Genomic DNA, 18,638 nt, shown 5'->3' on the forward strand with positions numbered 1-18,638 from the left:
TGTTGTGCAGTACTTCTATGCCCCCCTCCCCCCACACTTTACCAACCCACCATGGTCGTAATGGTGCAGTATGCACAGTTGAAGCTGGTTCTCATTTTTTCCAGAAATTGATTCACTATGGCTGATGCTTTAACAGATGCCATCGGTAGGTGCTATCTTGTCAATGTTAACCAGCAACAAGCATAACATGTTTTTTTGCGCCGATGGCCCATGGTTTAGAGAGCGCACTTACCAATAACATGGTAATTTAGCGGTACAGTATTTGTCTACCACACCTGGCCCTTCTGAGACCCAAAAAGTTGGGACCAGTCCAATGTCTTTGAGACTGACAGAATATATTTTACTCTTTTGTGAACATGGAATTGAAGATTAAGTACTATTGGGAATGTCATTAAAACGTTCGCTAGAAGCTGTTTTCATTTACAGAAGCACTGGTTATTGATAAGGGTGGCTTTTATGAGTGGTCCATGAGATACATAACGGCCGTGCCAGAATGAAGAGAAAATCCTGTTGAGATTGTGTTCACCAGTTCATTTGGTGGGTCAGCTTCTTACTCGCGTTTTAATTGCAGTCAGTAGTTAGCATTCGAGGCTTGAAGACGCCCGATCAATGTGTTCATAATAGCTGTGATGCATTAAAGAACTCGATTGAAAACGCAGATTTAGATGTTATCAGCCTCTAAAATCAAACTACTGGGCTTTTGCCCAGTAGTGTGATTTTAATCTCTCCATCTCTTCCACGGCCTCCTTTAGCGTCTCATGCCTTCTCTCCAGAAACAAAACGCGATAAACTTGCACTGCATTATACCACTGACCATTCACTCAAGGATTTACTCTTCTCTAACACAAATGGTTATTAGGCTCATTATCTTTTTGCATACACGTTGTTGTAAATCTAGAGTAATGTACATGGGAATAAATATTTACAAGAGCAAAATTTTAAAAAAACACATGCGATTGAATAATGCAGTTTGAATGTTTTATTTCAAATGTCTGTGCCGTACAAGTTTTGAACAAGATACACAGATTTCCATGTGCTCGTGGAAGTCAGAAAGCCCGTGAGGACCAATACAATTATACTGTGCACTGCATATGCAAGAGGATGTGATAACGTTTGCCAGTCACAATAACTAAGTTGATTGAAACAGCTCAAATTTTAATACTCTCCAAATTCGTTAATACTTTCCCAAACATACTGCAAAACTCTCCTGTTACAATGAGATTAATTCATTATCATTCTTTCAATAATCCAGGTAGCTTTGAAATCACAGTATAAAAGTACAAATATACATGAGCTTCCAACAATCCGTAAATAAAAACACACGATCTTCAAAACTTAGGATAAAAATAGTAAAACATTTCTGCAAATTTCCATCTACAAAAGTAGTGAAATTCATACAATTATTTACTTGTAAATTATAACGCCATAGGGAATGCTGAAACAGGTTTAAAACATTTTATTCAGTAAAGACAAATTAATAAATGCTATATCTCACTTTGTCCATAAGATTACCTCATGTACAAAATAAACAGCTTGCTACATCTAAAAAATGTCAGAAAGCTTGAGGCTGAACATTGAGTATTAAGAACGGAGAACTAAAATAATGATGTGATAACTGTCTTTCCTTAAGTACAAGTAATTTCTACATCACAGTGCCATTTTACTTCCAGTTTCACTAATTTCGAGGCAATGATGAATTAAAGATTGAGAGAGGCTTTTCTTGAACTTTCCAGGTATGCTTCATAGATGACATTGAGGAATTCATTATCGTTCTGGGGAAACAAGAGAATGAAAACAATACAATATGGTAAAGCAGTTGGCGTCATTTGGTCGATCACCATATGAGACTAGGCTCTAAGAAAAGCTGTCTCTAGTGTGGACCAATGAGTTTCAAGGACAATGCATAAATTATCAGAGTATTGTTTTTTATTTCCATTTGACTGCAAGTATTGTGGTTAATGTAAACATGATTCCTTGCAAAAGGAGTCAGTTTTGTTGCCAGAAAAAAGGGGAAAAACCCTATTAGTACAGTTAAAAGAACGCAATAGTATTTTAGAACTAAATTATAGCATTCTTTAGTTCGCTTCATATAATGTGGTAATGATTTGATATCAATGTTAATCTTTTAGAGATAATCAATGTGGGATGTGTGTGTTAATTACTGAGGCTGAATACTTGTCAAGTTTTAAATAATCTATTGCTGCATTGAACATATTAAAATGCTCAACTGTATCATATTCATGCTCAATTAATACCCATTGTAATGTAATGGTGTACTGTACTTTAATGTAATTTGCATTGTGAAATAAATTAACATATTCGTCACTACCTTGTTATTACAATAACTTGATTTTAGCTTATGCGATGGTATTTCAATATAGACTTTCAATATGTAACCTACATCAGTGAGTTTCAAATGCCAGTCAATAATGGCATGGCCCGTGATAATGTTCAAGCTTTATTCCACAATACATTTAACTTTTCTTCAAACCATCAAGAGGGCAAAACAAAAAATACCTATTCTTCCAATGTGTAATTGTAGAAGGGAGCGGGGTTCTTTTGATCATGGAACACATTTTCCATCAAGCTACAATAAGGAAAATTTTGTTTACATGAATGCCAGTGTAGAGTCCCATTTAATCCACTATTTTTTCTATATCAAAATCACACTGATGGGGGTTACATATTAAATGGTTATTTATTGCAATACTCAACATAGTTCTGGACATTTACTCAAGCATCCTTTGAGACAAACGCCTTGAAGCGCCAATACCTTGAGCAGGTGAATAAGGGTTTCCTGCAGGTGGGACCTGCTCACGACAACATGAGAAGTCTCGTGGGCCATCTGGGGAGGCATGCCTTGTGCAATGGGAGCATTGGGCGCTGACAATTTCACGGAGGACTGCTGAAATGTCTGCGGTGAAAGCAGGACTCCGGCCGCCATCGTCCCAGTTATGTGCTGTGGTGGGATGAGCCTCATATGAAGACACACAGCTATGGGTAACAGGCATCGTTACAACCACTGCATATGCTTGGAAACATGCAAATACTGAAATACGTAACAAGCCGTTACACAACATACTTAATCAAATGCACCCTCGCATGACAATCAAGATGTATATTGGTTCTGCCCCCAGTGTATAATTTGTCACATTAATTTTGTGTCAATGCTGTGCGACTTGTATGCTACCAACTGAGGCAAAGAAAAATGGCTGTAGATTAAATTACAAAAGATGTAGGTATATGCCCTGGTAAGCTCATTAACTAGATGTAATGATTATGCCCACTATACTTTTATCTATTTCATCAACCAACTTCATTCAACCATGTAGGGTATTAATCTTAATCTAAGTATATGCCCATCCCTATACTTCTACGCATTCGTCTCCATTTGCTTATTCGTGCATTTATTTATTTACTCATCCCATGATGAATACCTGATATTAAACATTATTTGTAATGTAGCTTTCATATGGAACTGATGCCCTGAATTGTAAAGAATGTCACGTTAGTAATGTCAATGCTTTCTATTAACATCACGTAACCTTTACAACAGCAATGCAGTGAACTCTAAAGCAGTATAATAAACTCACAGGAAATGGTAATGTGAGGTTTTCACGATCACTTTTTGGCAACTTTTTCAAATCCTCCTGTAAAGTACACCACACAGCACAACTTTGCATAATACGGCAACACTAGATTCACTAAACACAAGACAAAAACCTCAAAGACTCAACTTCTCCACTCCTCAATGCATCACATCGCACACAATACTGCACACTGGCAATTTCAATGCTCACCTGTGACAAAAGCGTCACTATGGGCCCTTGTGTTTCACTGCAACCGGTATGTCCAGGTTGCTGCTGGTGCTGCTGTTGGTGCTGCTGTTGGTGCTGGTGCTTCTGTTGGTGCTGCTGTTGGTGCTGATGCTGCGGCTCCGGTTTAACTATCTGCAGTTTCTGCAGCAAGTCAAAGAGAGGTGGCTCTGTGTTCGACTGCACGAGCCCAGCCACTGGCTGAAATCCGTTCCCCTGCGGCACCGTGCCCGGAGTCTGTCCGCTCTTCAAAACCACGTGCAAATCGGCGGGCTGCAGCGCGCTCCTCAGATGAGGTGCGCCCTGGAATTCTGGGCCACCTGCTTGCGGAACAAAGCAGCTTCCCGGTTGCATGGCGGGCGCGTGGGGCAGCCTGACGTTGTGCCAAACCTGGCCCGTGGCAGCGCCCGAGTCTGCGGTGCTGGGCGGCATCTGCCGAGCTGTCACCGGGCTGCCGAAATCTGGGCAGCTTTGAACGATGGGCATTGCGGCCCCCTGCTTCGCGGGAATGCGGTTGCCGTGCAGCTTCTGCAGCAGCTGCTCATTCTCGCCCCTGTCTTTATTGCACTCAACCACATACGGCAGGCACTGGTGAACCTGCAATAAATAATAAAGGGATACTGGGAATTAAAATGTTCCAAGAAATTACACATCTTAGGAATCAGGTGGTTTGAGTCTAGGGAACATTCATAATGGCAGCTTGTAATTATATTAAAAGCAATAAATGCATTAAATCAAACAGTAAAGTTGTTAATGTTAGGTATATCATGGTCCTGGTTAATTTGTGCATAATGAAATTGTAATAATGTTATATCTGCCATCAACTCGCTTCACTATTTGATTTGCGAAACCACATTAACAGGACCATCCCTCTATACCTCTTGCAGAATAGACATGTAACAATTCACGGGTAAAAATCTGTTCTTACTTTCCTCATGTATGTACAGTTTGTGATCAATTAACGTGAACGCTGCAGCCAGTAGCGGCGCGACATTCACATAAAAAATATATATTTTTTAATTAATTCCAACACTAAGCGGCAACAATTTATTCATTCGTGAGGAGGGGGTGAATGGTTACAAATGAAAGCACTTGACACTCAATGACTCAGACTTGGTAGCAGTATAAAAACTATTAATAATTTAGAATGTACAGCCCTTTATCAATGCACTGCTGGATGAAGGCTTCCCAACACTGGGGTCCATGGGCACTGCATTGACCATACTTCATGTTACTCGTTAAGAGACTTTGCGAGGATTTTCTCTCTTTATTATTAATATTACTTCAGTATATACGCCTGGCCCGTGCTTTCGTTATATGGTCACCTGTGCGGGCAACTGACACCGGCCCTCAGGGTGTGGCGGCGGCGGCGGCGGCGGCGGCTCGTGGACAGACGCATCGGCGTACGGCAAGTGGGCCTGCGGCGCCACCTGCTGGAAGCCATGTCTCTCTCCAGCTGTCGTATGCTGCGAGGGTGCAGCCTGCTCGTAGGATAGGGCCCGCGCCACTGCCAGTTTGCAGGAAGACTTGGTCCCCTGGGACACGGAGTCACAAGGGGCGGCGTTGCATCCACCGTCCGTCTGTGCGCATGTACCAAGCAGCGCCGCCACGCTCAGCCGTCTGTTGCAGGAGTCCTCTGGGGGATTCTGTGAAATTGGTTTTGAGTTGATTATTTACTTTTTCTGACCGATTAACTTCTCTCCAGAATGATAAAATGGCACGTGTTTGCAGCCACTGTAACAAAAAAAAACTGACACCGTTACAATTTCAAGTGAGAATGGCACACCGTGGGTTGTTTTGAAGTGACAAGCGGTGTTGCTCATGGAAGTGGCACGGCGCAAGTCTCGAACGTATAGCTCGTATAGATGTGAAAATTGGCTTTTATCTGTTTTGTATTCGTTTAAAAAAACGGGATACTTAAAATACATGTATTACTGTTTTCTCTAAACATAAATAACAAGAAGTACATAGGGAATATATTTTCAGTCCAATATGTACATAGTAATAGGTTTTTACCCTTTTATCTGGCACAAAAACTGACACCTTTATACAAGGGATCATGTTTGCAATAACCACAACACAAGTAGTCAAAATGCAAACAAAAAAGACAACTCTGATAATATGCACTGTCCTTGAATTTGATTGGTCCACACCCGAGACGGCTTTTCTTAGAGCCCAGTATCCAATGGTGTTGGACCAAAAACAGCGCACCATCAGAGTATTGAGAGCTCGGGGTAAGCACTCCTTTGCCAGTAACAAGATATAGTAATAGGTTTTTACCCTTTTATCTGGCAACACCATTGGAGACTGGGCTCTAAGAAAAGCTGTTTCGGGTGTGGACCAATCAAATTCAAGGACAGTGCATATTATCAGAATAAAGGTTTTTGGGTTAGATCGCGTTTATTTATAGTAATAATTCACTACTAAAGTAGTGAATTATTATTAAATAATTCACTACTAAAGTAGTGAATTATTACTAAAGTAGTGAATTATTTGTCTTTTGTCAACGTGACACTTTTTTTTTGCTGATTGGCCGTGTCGGGTGGTGGAGGGTTACGACACATTTATAAATAAACGCGATCTAACCCAAAAACCTTTATTATGAATATTGGTCGCGAAAGCCTACGTGTTAAACATATTATCAGAGTTGTCTTTTTTGTTTGCATTTTGACTACTTGTGTTGTGGTTATTGCAAACATGATCCCTTGTATAAAGGTGTCAGTTTTTGTGCCAGATAGTAATAGGTTTTTACCCTTTTATATCTTGTTACTGGCAAAGGAGGTCTCATAATGCAATATGTACATGTGTGGCTATGTACAGTGAGGGAAAAAAGTATGTGATTCCCTGCTGATTTTGTACGTTTGCCCACTGACAAAGAAATGATCAGTCTATAATTTTAATGGTAGGTTTATTTGAACAGTGAGAGACAGAATAACAACAAGAAAATCCGGAAAAACGCATGTCAAAAATGTTATAAATTGATTTGCATTTTAATGAGAGAAATAAGTATTTGACCCCCTCTCAATCATAAAGATTTCTGGCTCCCAGGTGTCTTTTATACAGTTAACAAGCTGAGATTAGGAGCACACTCTGAAAGGGAGTGCTCCTAATCTCAGCTTACCTGTATAAAAGACACCTGTCCACAGAAGCAATCAATCAGATTCCAAACTCTCCACCATGGCCAAGACCAAAGAGCTCTCCAAGAATATCAGGGACAAGATTGTGGACCTATACAAGGCTGGAATGGGCCACAAGACCATTGCCAAGCAGCTTGGTGAGAAGGTGACAACAGTTGGTGCGATTATTTTCAAATGGAAGAAACACAAAAGAACTGTCAATCTCCCTTGGCCTGGGGCTCCATGCAAGATCTCACCTCGTGGAGTTGCAATGATCATGAGAACGGTGAGGAATCAGCCCAGAACTACACGGGAGGATCTTGTCAATGATCTCAAGGCAGCTGGGACCATAGTCACCAAGAAAACAATTGGTAACGCACTACGCCGTGAAGGACTGAAATCCTGCAGCGCCCGCAAGGTCCCCCTGCTCAAGAAAGCACATATACATGCCCGTCTGAAGTTTGCCAATGAACATCTGAATGATTCAGAGGACAACTGGGTGAAAGTGTTGTGGTCAGATGAGACCAAAATGGAGCTCTTTGGCATCAACTCAACTCGCCGTGTTTGGAGGAGGAGGAATACTGCCTATGACCCCAAGAACACCATCCCCAACGTCAAACATGGAGGTGGAAACATTATGCTTTGGGGGTGTTTTTCTGCTAAGGGGACAGGACAACTTCACCGCATCAAAGGGATGATGGACGGGGCCATGTGCCGTCAAACCTTGGGTGAGAACCTCCTTCCCTCAGCCAGGGCATTGAAAATGGGTCGTGGATGGGTATTCCAGCATGACAATGACCCAAAACACACGACCAAGGCAACAAAGGAGTGGCTCAAGAAGAAGCACATTAAGGTCCTGGAGTGGCCTAGCCAGTCTCCAGACCTTAATCCCATAGAAAATCTGTGGAGGGAGCTGAAGGTTCGAGTTGCCAAACGTCAGCCTCGAAACCTTAATGACTTGGAGAAGATCTGCAAAGAGGAGTGGGACAAAATCCCTCCTGAGATGTGTGCAAACCTGGTGGCCAACTACAAGAAACGTCTCACCTCTGTGATTGCCAACAAGGGTTTTGCCACCAAGTACTAAGTCATGTTTTGCAGAGGGCTCAAATACTTATTTCCCTCATTAAAATGCACATCAATTTATAAAAATTTTGACATGCATTTTTCTGGATTTTGTTGTTGTTATTCTGTCTCTCACTGTTCAAATAAAACTACCATTCAAATTATAGACTGATAATTTCTTTGTCAGTGGGCAAACGTACAAAATCAGCAGAGGATCAAATACTTTTTTCCCCTCACTGTATGTGCAATGCTCAAGACATACTGCCACTTGTTGATGCGTCAAACTTGTCATTGGGGCAACGGCGAGTATCTCTGTGGTGCCAGGGGCACCGGCTGCATTTGTTTCCTGTCCCGGTCTCGTCTGTGAATCAATGAGAACAAAAATATATCAAAAATATCCAGAGGCAAGGTTGACAAAGAAATATATTTGAATTAAAATGCTGCAAATTACCCTATTTGTATTCAACAAGATGATGGCTGATGATGACCAAACACAAGTGTATTGTGTAATGTTTGTCTTTACCCCAATTTTTGTTTACAATTGTGCGACCGATGCCGTGTCTTGAGACGAAGCATCCATTCGTATCTCTAGCAAAGTAACGTATCCCTTCATGTTAAGAGATTGGCCCAGGGAAGTGGATATCACGGAGATACCGGATATCCCTTCAAGTGACTTCTGGTCCACACATTAGGGGGCAGCAAATCCCCACCCGCTCTTAGAGAGACATATGTTCGGAACATAGATGGACTCGTCCATCTATGTTCTGAACATAGATGGACTCGTCCATCTATGTTCTGAACATAGATGGACTCGTCCACCTGAATAACGGCCAAATTGCTCTCCGTGGTGCTAACGTTAAAAAAACCGCCACTTTTTTCAAATTTTCTTGCTGTGGTTTCACACCTGATGATGATTGCTTGTGTTGCAGTCGAAACATCGTGAGAATTGTATTGTTTTATATTTTTATTGTTTCCCTTCTACGTGACTTTACCGAAATAACCAAGAATATGAATCCCTGCAGTCACGATAGCTTTAAATCAAAATTTATATTTATTTTACCAGGTAAGGCCCACTGTGCTTTGTATATCTCTTTTTCAGAAGCGACCTGGCCACAAATGATAGCTCAGAAAAGTAGCTTATCATGTGGATATTTATAGCAGCCAAACACTCTAAACGCATGTTTCTAAATTTAGAGGGAAAAACCAGAGGACTCGGGAAAAAAAAAAATCCACACCACAGGGAGAACATGCAAACTCCAAATACAGGCCTTAGCGTCAGAATTGAACCCACGAGAGCTCCAGTATACTAGGCGATGTAGTTAACACGTCGCCACCGTAGTACCTACGTTTAATCACAGGTGGCTGCCGGGACTTGAAGCCAGCTCAGCAGTGCCAGTTTAGTGCTCTGACCTCTGCGCCGCCTATCAGAGGACCGTATTTAAGAGAACTTGATGATTGGCAACTAAATTTTGATTTAAAGCTTTCGTGACTGCAGTAATTCATATTCTTAGTTTTTTCGGTAAAGTCACGTTGAAGAGAAACAACAAAATAATAAAATATATATAAAACAATAAAAAAAATCTCACGACGTTTCGACCATAACTCAAACGGTCATCTTCAGGTGTGTTGGTTTGAAGATGACCGTTTGAGTTATGGTCGAAACGTCGTGATAATTTTTTATTGTTTTATATATATTTTATTATTTTGTTGTTTCTCTTCAACGTGACTTTACCGAAAAAACTAAGAATATGATTGGCAACTAGTTTGTGTGTCATGTGTGCTGACCTGCTGGTACACCTCCCGTGCTCGGTTCAGCATCTCCAGGATATTAACAGCTTTCTCTGTGCATGCTTCACGACTTTCTGTGCTTTTCCCACTTGATTTTTGAGCTAGCCTGCATTGTGGACAGAGCAAGGACATGCACAATCGATTTCCATTGCACATTTATAGTGCAGAAAAAATATTGACTGTGTGACCATTTCCATATACTAATACTATTTAATATGTGTAGTGTCTAAATATGACATCTCAGAATGCTGTACAAAAAGTGGGCATATTTATTTTATCGGTAGAAAAAGACGCAGTCATAAGCAGATGAAAAAACCAAGGGTATTAAGCCTGGACTTCAACAGGGTCAGGGAGTCGACAGCACAGATGAATATGGGGAAGGGAATCCCAGACTGAGGGCAGCAAAGAAACTGGGCTTTGACAGAAAGCCTTGTTGCTGGAGCAGAAAGTGTGTGGAGGTGAGATGACGGAAGGGGTGGAGGAGGGGAGATTGGCAGGGGCGAGATCACGGGGGATGTTGAAAACGAAAGTGCTGTTTCAAAATGTTTCCCAAATTAGATTTGGAGCTAGTCAAATGATTGGGAGTATTGGTGTGATGTGGTCTCATTGATGTGTACGGGTGATTGAGCTGATCAGGAATGTTCTTCTGTCGTGAATTTTGTTAGGAGCTGGCTTGGTAAGGGGAAGAGTTAATAACACCCCACACACTCAATCAGCTTTGATAGACATAGAGCCACTCTGCAATCATATAGTCAAATGTTCTATTAACGTGACAAAGTTTATCCCAAAGCACATGTTTGCATCATATTTCAAAAAAATAACTGTGTGCAGTGTAAATGTGCTTCCAATCTGTTGAAATTTGTGCTTCGGTAAAATATAATTTCTCACATTAGACATTCAAGGTATAAATTCATAAACAAATACATCGAACCATTTTAGATAATAAATGTGATGCTTTGTAATGTACAACATTAACAAAATACTTGAGAAATTACCTAAAAAAGTACACAGCTAAAAATACAAACACACAGTACACGTGTCATTCGTCATTTGCTTTTTAGAATTGTATAATTAGGACTCGGATTTATTTGCATGAGCTTACTTCACTATTAACAGGCATTTCATGCATTATCCATCACAAAGGGTAATGGACAGAGTAGGAAAATAAATAAGTTGCAGCTGGAATTAAACGTTCACTTACTCGGTCATCAAATTTGCAATCCGAAGGCAGTCATTCTTGTCATAGAACCAGATGCCATGTATGGATACTGTATCACAAAGTTAGAACAAACAAATGATATTAAATGGCCTATAAAGAGCATTTTTTCAGTGTGAATTTTCCTAAAAAAACTAAAATCTCTACATCAAAACCCAATAACACATTGAACCCATTGATTACAAATGTGTTGGCTTCGGGTGACCTTTGACAGTCACACATGACATACATAAAAAAAAATTCAACCTTCAATCACCAACATTTTTTTTTCTCAGAAGATACATCTGTCCTTGAGCTGAATATATCTTTTAATACCACCCAGCCACAGCAACTATGTGCCAGCCAACGTGCCTGCAAATTTATTTTTAGTTGCAGGCAGCACACTGCCTAAATCCCCATTGTTATTGTTGCTTTTGTCGAAGCCATATTTGAACAAGTGCTCACTCAGTTTAACCTTTATTATGAATATTATGAAGTGCTCACTGTTAACAAAACAAACACCAAGGATTTGCAGGGCATTTGTTTTTTTTTCAATTGAGGGCTTTACTTTTACTTAATGTACGAACTTCGGTTTGTAAAATGACCAGTTACGTTTGCTTGTGTTGACATACATTTATCAGCTGTAAACATACATGTAAGAGGCTTTAAAATACATTTGTAAAAAGCACCATTCGATTCGAAATCCAAAGTTTCAGTAAATGTACATTCTGTTACAAAGGTTGTTCTTTTCAAACATCAAAACTTTAACAAGACATTAAAATCAATGCTTCCCAGTGCTTATGAACACACGAGCAAATGCATATTAATGGTGTGTGTGAGTGAGATAACAAATAATTTTGGAGTTTCCATTCTATTGACTGTGATCAATTGGTCCAAATGGCTTTGCCTTTTTTGGAGTTGGGCTGTTTGGGATCACGTTGCATTACAACACAACCATCTCCCAAACCCTGGCACCACAAATTACCGTCAGTCATCAACTATCGCTGAACGTCTACTCAAGCCTCCCGACGTTAAAAAGGGGACTGACCGCAGCTCAAGTAATATGTAACACAATGAGTACAATGGACGTCAGGCACAGGAGTTATTCAATGGAAGTGGAGTGCAAAAGAATTAAACCTCGATGATACTGGAACACCGGTGTATCATTCATAACAGGTGATATACAAAGATTCCGACGTGGATGCTTCAAGTGTTTCAATTCTTCTGTGCGACATGGATGCTTCAAGTGTTTCAATTCTTCCGTGAAGGGTGCACAACTGGGGGGCAGTGTAAACAAGAGTAAAATGAAACGTGAAGGATACTGCTTGTGCTTAACTCCGCTGATGTGACTGCTACTGATGGAAGACCTTCACAAGTGGACTCTACGCCAAAGAAAGTGGTGCTACGTGGATTTTTTTTTTTCATTTTTAATGCCAACAGGTTTTGCTTGTTCTGGGATGCTACGATTCATCTCAATATATGCCGACAACTAAAGCATTCAGTATCACGGCAATAACTTCAAATATGAGCATTCGTAGATTTAGCGTGCGCTATTTAAATCTGTACTGCGACACAATGTTGGAAGATCAAAATGTTTACCTTTCGAACATAATCGAAAAAACACACAGACTGCTGGAAGATAATACTCTTGGTTTGGAGCATAACAGAGGTAAACACTTGCCTACATTACATATTCACATTTCTGCTTAGATAAGAAATTACATGAAATGTTATTTGTTTTCCTGAGTCATGCTGTTCATTTGGTTTATACGTCCGATATGCTTGTCGAAAGGATCCAAAAAGCAACCTCCATTCTGAATAAGTTACACAATGTAAAACTATGAATGGATATCACACTGGGTTAAATTGTAATTAATGTAGTTAAATCAACTGATTTTAGCTGCACTTGAAAGCAATGCAAATAAATCAGTGAACATTAGAAAGAAGAACGGGGTGTCTTTTGAAGTTACATTCCACAAAGTGTCTAAAAATACACGTGCTTAGGCACACAGCTGCAGCCAAGTCAACTCATCTTCAAAAAATCTCATTAAGACGTAGGACTTCCTACACACAATATACTACTACATAGGATGTGCATGATGCACATCTACACACAATCACAGTGCATGTAGGTATTAAAACACTTTACTGCACCGTGTAAATTATCGATGAACTTAAAGAGAGGTTCCTGTATGTAAGTAAATTGACCATCCTTATCAGAGAGCACAATGAGGATTGCATAGAAAGTAATAACAGAAAGCCACCGATATATTTTTTTTGTTTAACGCTTAAAAGTGCATAAATAATTTAATGATATAGGCCAAACCTACCCTAGCAATTGGACGAAACATGACAAATTCACTCAAATTTGTTCCAATATTTTTTTGGTTTGTGCGGTCTCATTTATAAATAATTTTCTTTGTTCCAGTTTGGTTGTTTCATTACATTTGTCACATGAAAGTAAAATAAACATATCAGTTACACAAATCGTAAATGGTCAATTATTACATTACAATTTGATGCGCCATGAGTGTAAACATCGATTTGAACTCGTGAACGGATGAACCTTCACATGTCTACGCTGCAGTTGAGCCACCAATTAAGATACAGCTTTTGATTTATCTGTGGTTCATGTCCACTCAAACAAGATCTATACAATGAAGTTCACTCTGTATGAGACTAGTGAGCAGAGTACCATGTGTTCCAATTCGTGCCTTCCTCGTATAAATAAACGAATACCTGCCCGTTATATAAACATTTGACCCACTGAACCAGCCAAGGATGACGCACGCGTCGTGTGTCCCTGTTCACCGCGGGATTTAAGATGCACTCAGGACAGATGCTTACAGTCTGCAATCCTGTAAAGCAGGAAAGGATCCTGCAGCTTGAAGTCCAGATCTTTTGTGATGGGCTGGATCAGGTTGTCCATGCTCAGCCTGTTCATTATTGTAAAGCCATTGTGAGGGGATGCAGACCTGTGACAGATTTACACCCACGCGTTATACAAATGAAAAATAACATAGCAGGCCGGGTGTAGAACTTTTCTAAATGATCAATGGTCATCATTCAAATTGACGAGGCCAAAAACACTGTTAATCGTATTATATACTTTCATTCTTATAACCTGTCACTCAAATAAATGTGTTGAGGGATGTTCATATTATACAGCGAGGTAATTCCCACGACGTGTTGGTCATGGGGAGTTGACCATACTTCACCACAATAGTTGGTTGGTGAAATGAGGGGCAGTAACAGTGCAGATATTACTTGGCAATTATGCTAGCCATGGTTGGGAATGGAACTTAAGTCAACGGGTTCATAGCAGAGCACCACCGTGCCACGACTCCACCAAAATAATATAGTTGATTAAATGTATATATATAGAACTGCTGTGATATGCCCAAAATGTACAGTGACTACGATAATTTTATTGAACTTCAAATGTCCATATTATTCACTCCAAGCATATTCAACTCATGGTTTTCAATGTCTTGAAGATTCAATGTGCGTAATCAAAATTATAATCATCCTTTGTTATAACCAAATAAATTAAGATAAACAAATATATTTCAAGGCATTCCTATTTATCATTAGTATGTTCATGGAGCTTGGCCCCATTGGCATTTACCCCCATGTTATACAGCTACATAAAGCAGCTAAAGGAACCCATCATAATTGAGAACAGATTGCTTGTGCAAATAAGATTCATTGTAATTGGATTATATACTTTAAAACATAGAGTAACTCTGCAACGCACTGTACTATAACAAATCCATTTAACAATGCAACCACCAACAAACGTACTAGACGAAAATATAACCAGCATTGTGCTTTACAAACACATGACTAATTATCACTACAAATGTACAGCCCATGTGTTGTCATGTCTTTTTTTACATTTCTTTTCGCGTGCATTTATCTTAATGGAGGTTTATTTTGGGCTAAAGCGCGTAAATATAAATGCGTGTCGTTAAGTCCGCCACCACCCGACACAGCCAATTAGTACGGTGTGTCATGTAAACAGAACATGCTAAATCGTTACTAGTACATCACACCTGTGTGCTGGAGAGTAAATCCACAGCATTTACAATTTGATTGCGATATCTCGCCGCTAATTACAACTAGCATCATCAGGCGACAAACATTTATCTAACCTGCATACTTTTCTAAAGAAATAAAACTATAAATATGTTCTTCAAATTTAAATCAATATAATGTAATTAAACCCATACACGAAATTGCTAAAATGACAACTATTGACCGAATATGTACTTATCAAAACATTTCAGCTACTTCGACAGGAATTAGGGCACTCGACAAAAACAATAAAAAACTAAATGTTTAAATTAATCCACTTTTAAGCCCTACAAATTATTTCAAAGACTCTCTCAAAAAAACGAGTAACAAATATTCTCTGCTCAATCGCCAGGCTGGCTGGGAAATCAGATCCGGTTCCACTGTCCTGAATGCTAATTGGGAAGCCTATTAAGATTTTAAGCCTGCCCCGCTGTAACGTGACCTTCACTACTGGCTTGCTCTAGTGCGATTTAAAATCTCACTGAAAACGAGGGAATTCTAGTGAAGGCCATCTTCATTACTGAATTAAGGGGCATCTTCTCGTGAGAACTTCGGTAAAGAGTATTTTTTTTTTTACACCGCAAAAGTCGTATGTCACTGCAAGCAAAGGAATTATTAGAGAGAAAAAAACAGACAATGTGTTCGCGAGCAACTAAAGAAAGTCGTTGATACAACTGATCAGCATTACAACTGGAAAATGCGTCACTGCAACTGGCAAAAGCGCTGTTAAAGGCAACATGCTCTCCATTGTAAGGTAAGAACATTCAACAATGAAACAGATTACATTACCCGTGTAACAATAATATCTTCAGCCTTGTATTTTTTTCAAGTCTTATACTGTCCACTTAACAAAAACACTTTACCCTAAAAGAACGGTGTAAACATGAACATTTGTTGCATATGTGTTAAAGCGATGGCCTACGGTTAAATGTTGTCATAATGGGTTTTGTGAAGGTAACGACTTACCTGGCATATACAAATAATGTACCTTCAACTTCAGTTTTCTCCTAAACAGCGAGGAAAATGGCATCTTGTGGTGAAACAATACACTTTTGCTGTACAACATTTTAAACAAGCATCTTCATGGCAGAAAAGTGACTTTCATAAATGCCAGCAATTATACGAATTTATGGCTCACATGAAGCTGCAAACCTTATTGTGCTTCTAATTTTATATCCATTCTAGTATAAGTATGCTTCACGGATTCGCTATACTTTTTCTATCCTCCATTACAAAATCATCAATGCAGTCTGTGAAATACTGTACATATCGACGTATTAACGGACTACGTTCCAGTCAAATGTTGTACGTAACCATAAATAAAAAAAACTGCGTTACACAGTTTTTGGTCGGCATAATAAGCACGGTATCAGCACTAAGTTGATTTTTGTTTAGTTTGTATTGCTCATGTCAAATATCCCATCTTTAATTTCACGTTGCAGGCGTGTCACAAGTATATAGCGGACTTGACAATTACTTTTGCTTTTGTCACGATGCGTTTTAATGTCACGACAGTCTTGTCTGTAGCGCGTAATGTTCAATATTATCATCAGCCGCTGTCATTCTCTGTTGGATAAAGACCCCCCCCCCCCATGCGCCGCATTATCTGTAATTGCAAGACTTTTTGAACAAACTGCAATGGGGCAATATAGCACTAACATGTTACAGCTTCGCCACCGACCTTAGGCGTTAAGAAAGCCAGTCACACTGCTCAATGTCAGTTTAAGGCTCTGAGGCCAGTGGTGTAAATTCCAAATTCCTGTGGTAGAGTCGAGCCGATCCACATGAGTCACCGCTGACTTTCCACAAAACAGTACTCACTTTATCGACCTCTGAAACGTGAAAGACCGCGACCTAACATGTGGTCAAATTTGTACGCTTAATACAGTAACATTGTACTGCACTAACTCTACTACAGTATATCCTTTTTTTGTTAATCTACTGCTGGATGAGGGCCTTCCTACGCAGTGCGGATGGTGGCGCGTATCTGACCATACTTCACCACGTTGGTCTGTGCGGGTTTGTTAATGAGCGGTGGGCTCACAGAAGTACAACGTCAACTTCACCGATGCTTCTCAATATAGACGTTACACTTTATTATCACGGAGACAGCAGAGTTTAGAAGTGTCGGTGATTGCCGGCAGAAGAGGTGGTGGGAGGGGGACGCTGACCATACTTCACCACGCTGGTCAGTGACAATGTCGATGAGACAGCAACCCACAACGCACGCAAAGCGATGCGCACTGCCGTTATGCAGTTACGGTGCTCGTGGCGCGCCGGGCCTCTCCGGGGGGTGGGGGGGGGAGCCTCCCTCGAACCTGGGCGAGCAGCCTAGGCAAGACCGAGGCTTCTCCGTCAACCCCGAGAGACTTGGCCCCAAGCCCTCGCAACACTCCTCCCGCTCCTCGCTCGTCACCGCCTCGGCGAACTCACCCACTCGTTGGAGGCCGTGTTGTAACTGTAGAGCGCGACCTGGCTGGCCACGTCCACGATGCCCGAGACGTACGGGTCGCGTTGCTGCAGTGCCGCCAGACTGATGCCCCTCACCCTGTCCGTGGCCATCTTTGTCTTTTAAGAGTCGCTGTGACGTCATCACACGATCCGCGTGACGTCGATTTATTGTGATTGTCCCCCCCTCTTCTCCCCCGACGTCATAACGAGAACGCGCGTCGCCTGGTTGACGTCATCGCGAGCGTAAACAAATAATCGATCTGACGTCACACCGCACGTAATCGTCACGCTCTGGCGTGTAATTAGGGATGAGTCTCATATGTCAGATATTGGATGTGATGAACTTTTACAACTATTTCGGATATTTTTTAGGACTTTGGCATACATTTCCGAAAATCGGGCCTGGACACTAAATGTCGATGCGTTTTGTTTACGATAGATCCTAAACATGTGGAAAATAGCTTTATAGCTCATCGGATTCCTCCAGTATAAATATTATGATTATAAAGTACAATACCTGCATTGTTGCTTCCACGAGGTCACGTCACACCACACCTCCAGAAATGGTATTTGCCCATTATCATAAATTCAGTTTCATTTCTAATTTGTCCATTGGGGCTCCTAAAATGTTAATTTGCAGACTTTGCTTATTACAGAAATCTTCATGTCACTGTTGTATGCAAACGAGGATATACCCCTATCTCCTGTTCAACACTTCAATGACAAATCTACCAACCATCCTTTTATCTCTTGATGGCTACATCCGATTAGCATGGTTGCCTACGTACGGTGCAAAAGACGTTCAACATACATGCGTACAAATCTCTCCTAACGTCCTCTTGTGGCTACCAGAACTTGACTAGCATTTAATAAACTAAACTTTTTATTTGACCAGGTAAGGCTCACTGAGCTAAATAGCTCTTTTTCAGAAGTGACCTTGCCACAATTGATAGCTGAACAAATCGGCTCATCGTGTGGAAATTTATAGCAGCCAAATACTCTAAACGCGTGATGTTGATTCTAAATGTTTAGGGAAAAACCGGAGGACCCTAAGAAAAATGGACGTGACCACAGGGAGAACACGCAAACTCCAAATATGCAAGCGTCAGGGTCGGGATCGAACCCACGACCTCC

The 18,638-nt window shown here is 40.6% G+C and overlaps 2 protein-coding genes across 2 annotated transcripts in view; one reads left to right on the top strand and one right to left on the bottom strand.

Annotated features, from left to right (window-relative positions):
* Positions 1-964: 964 nt before the first annotated feature.
* LOC116949354 (mRNA-decapping enzyme 1B) lies at positions 965-17,664 on the bottom strand. The gene is made up of 11 exons (XM_032966576.2): positions 17,487-17,664; positions 16,020-16,060; positions 13,824-13,951; positions 10,983-11,049; positions 9,779-9,887; positions 8,256-8,354; positions 5,141-5,461; positions 3,801-4,412; positions 3,594-3,650; positions 2,774-2,959; positions 965-1,772 (listed from the first exon to the last, which is right to left on the bottom strand). The coding sequence occupies exons 1-11, from the start codon at positions 17,613-17,615 to the stop codon at positions 1,698-1,700; spliced, it is 1,824 nt and encodes a 607-aa protein (XP_032822467.2). The 5' UTR covers positions 17,616-17,664; the 3' UTR covers positions 965-1,697.
* The window catches only part of LOC116949353 (voltage-dependent L-type calcium channel subunit alpha-1D), a 226,318-nt gene continuing 223,123 nt past the window's right edge, over positions 15,444-18,638 (top strand). The window contains exon 1 of the mRNA XM_032966575.2: positions 15,444-15,807. The gene's annotated coding sequence lies outside the window, so the exon portion shown is untranslated. The remainder of the gene's footprint in view (positions 15,808-18,638) is intronic.

The sequence above is a fragment of the Petromyzon marinus genome, chromosome 36 (assembly GCF_048934315.1).
Source record: "Petromyzon marinus isolate PM22_M1 ecotype Great Lakes invasive population chromosome 36, UKy_Petmar_22M1.pri1.0, whole genome shotgun sequence".
Classification (NCBI taxonomy): domain Eukaryota; kingdom Metazoa; phylum Chordata; class Hyperoartia; order Petromyzontiformes; family Petromyzontidae; genus Petromyzon; species Petromyzon marinus.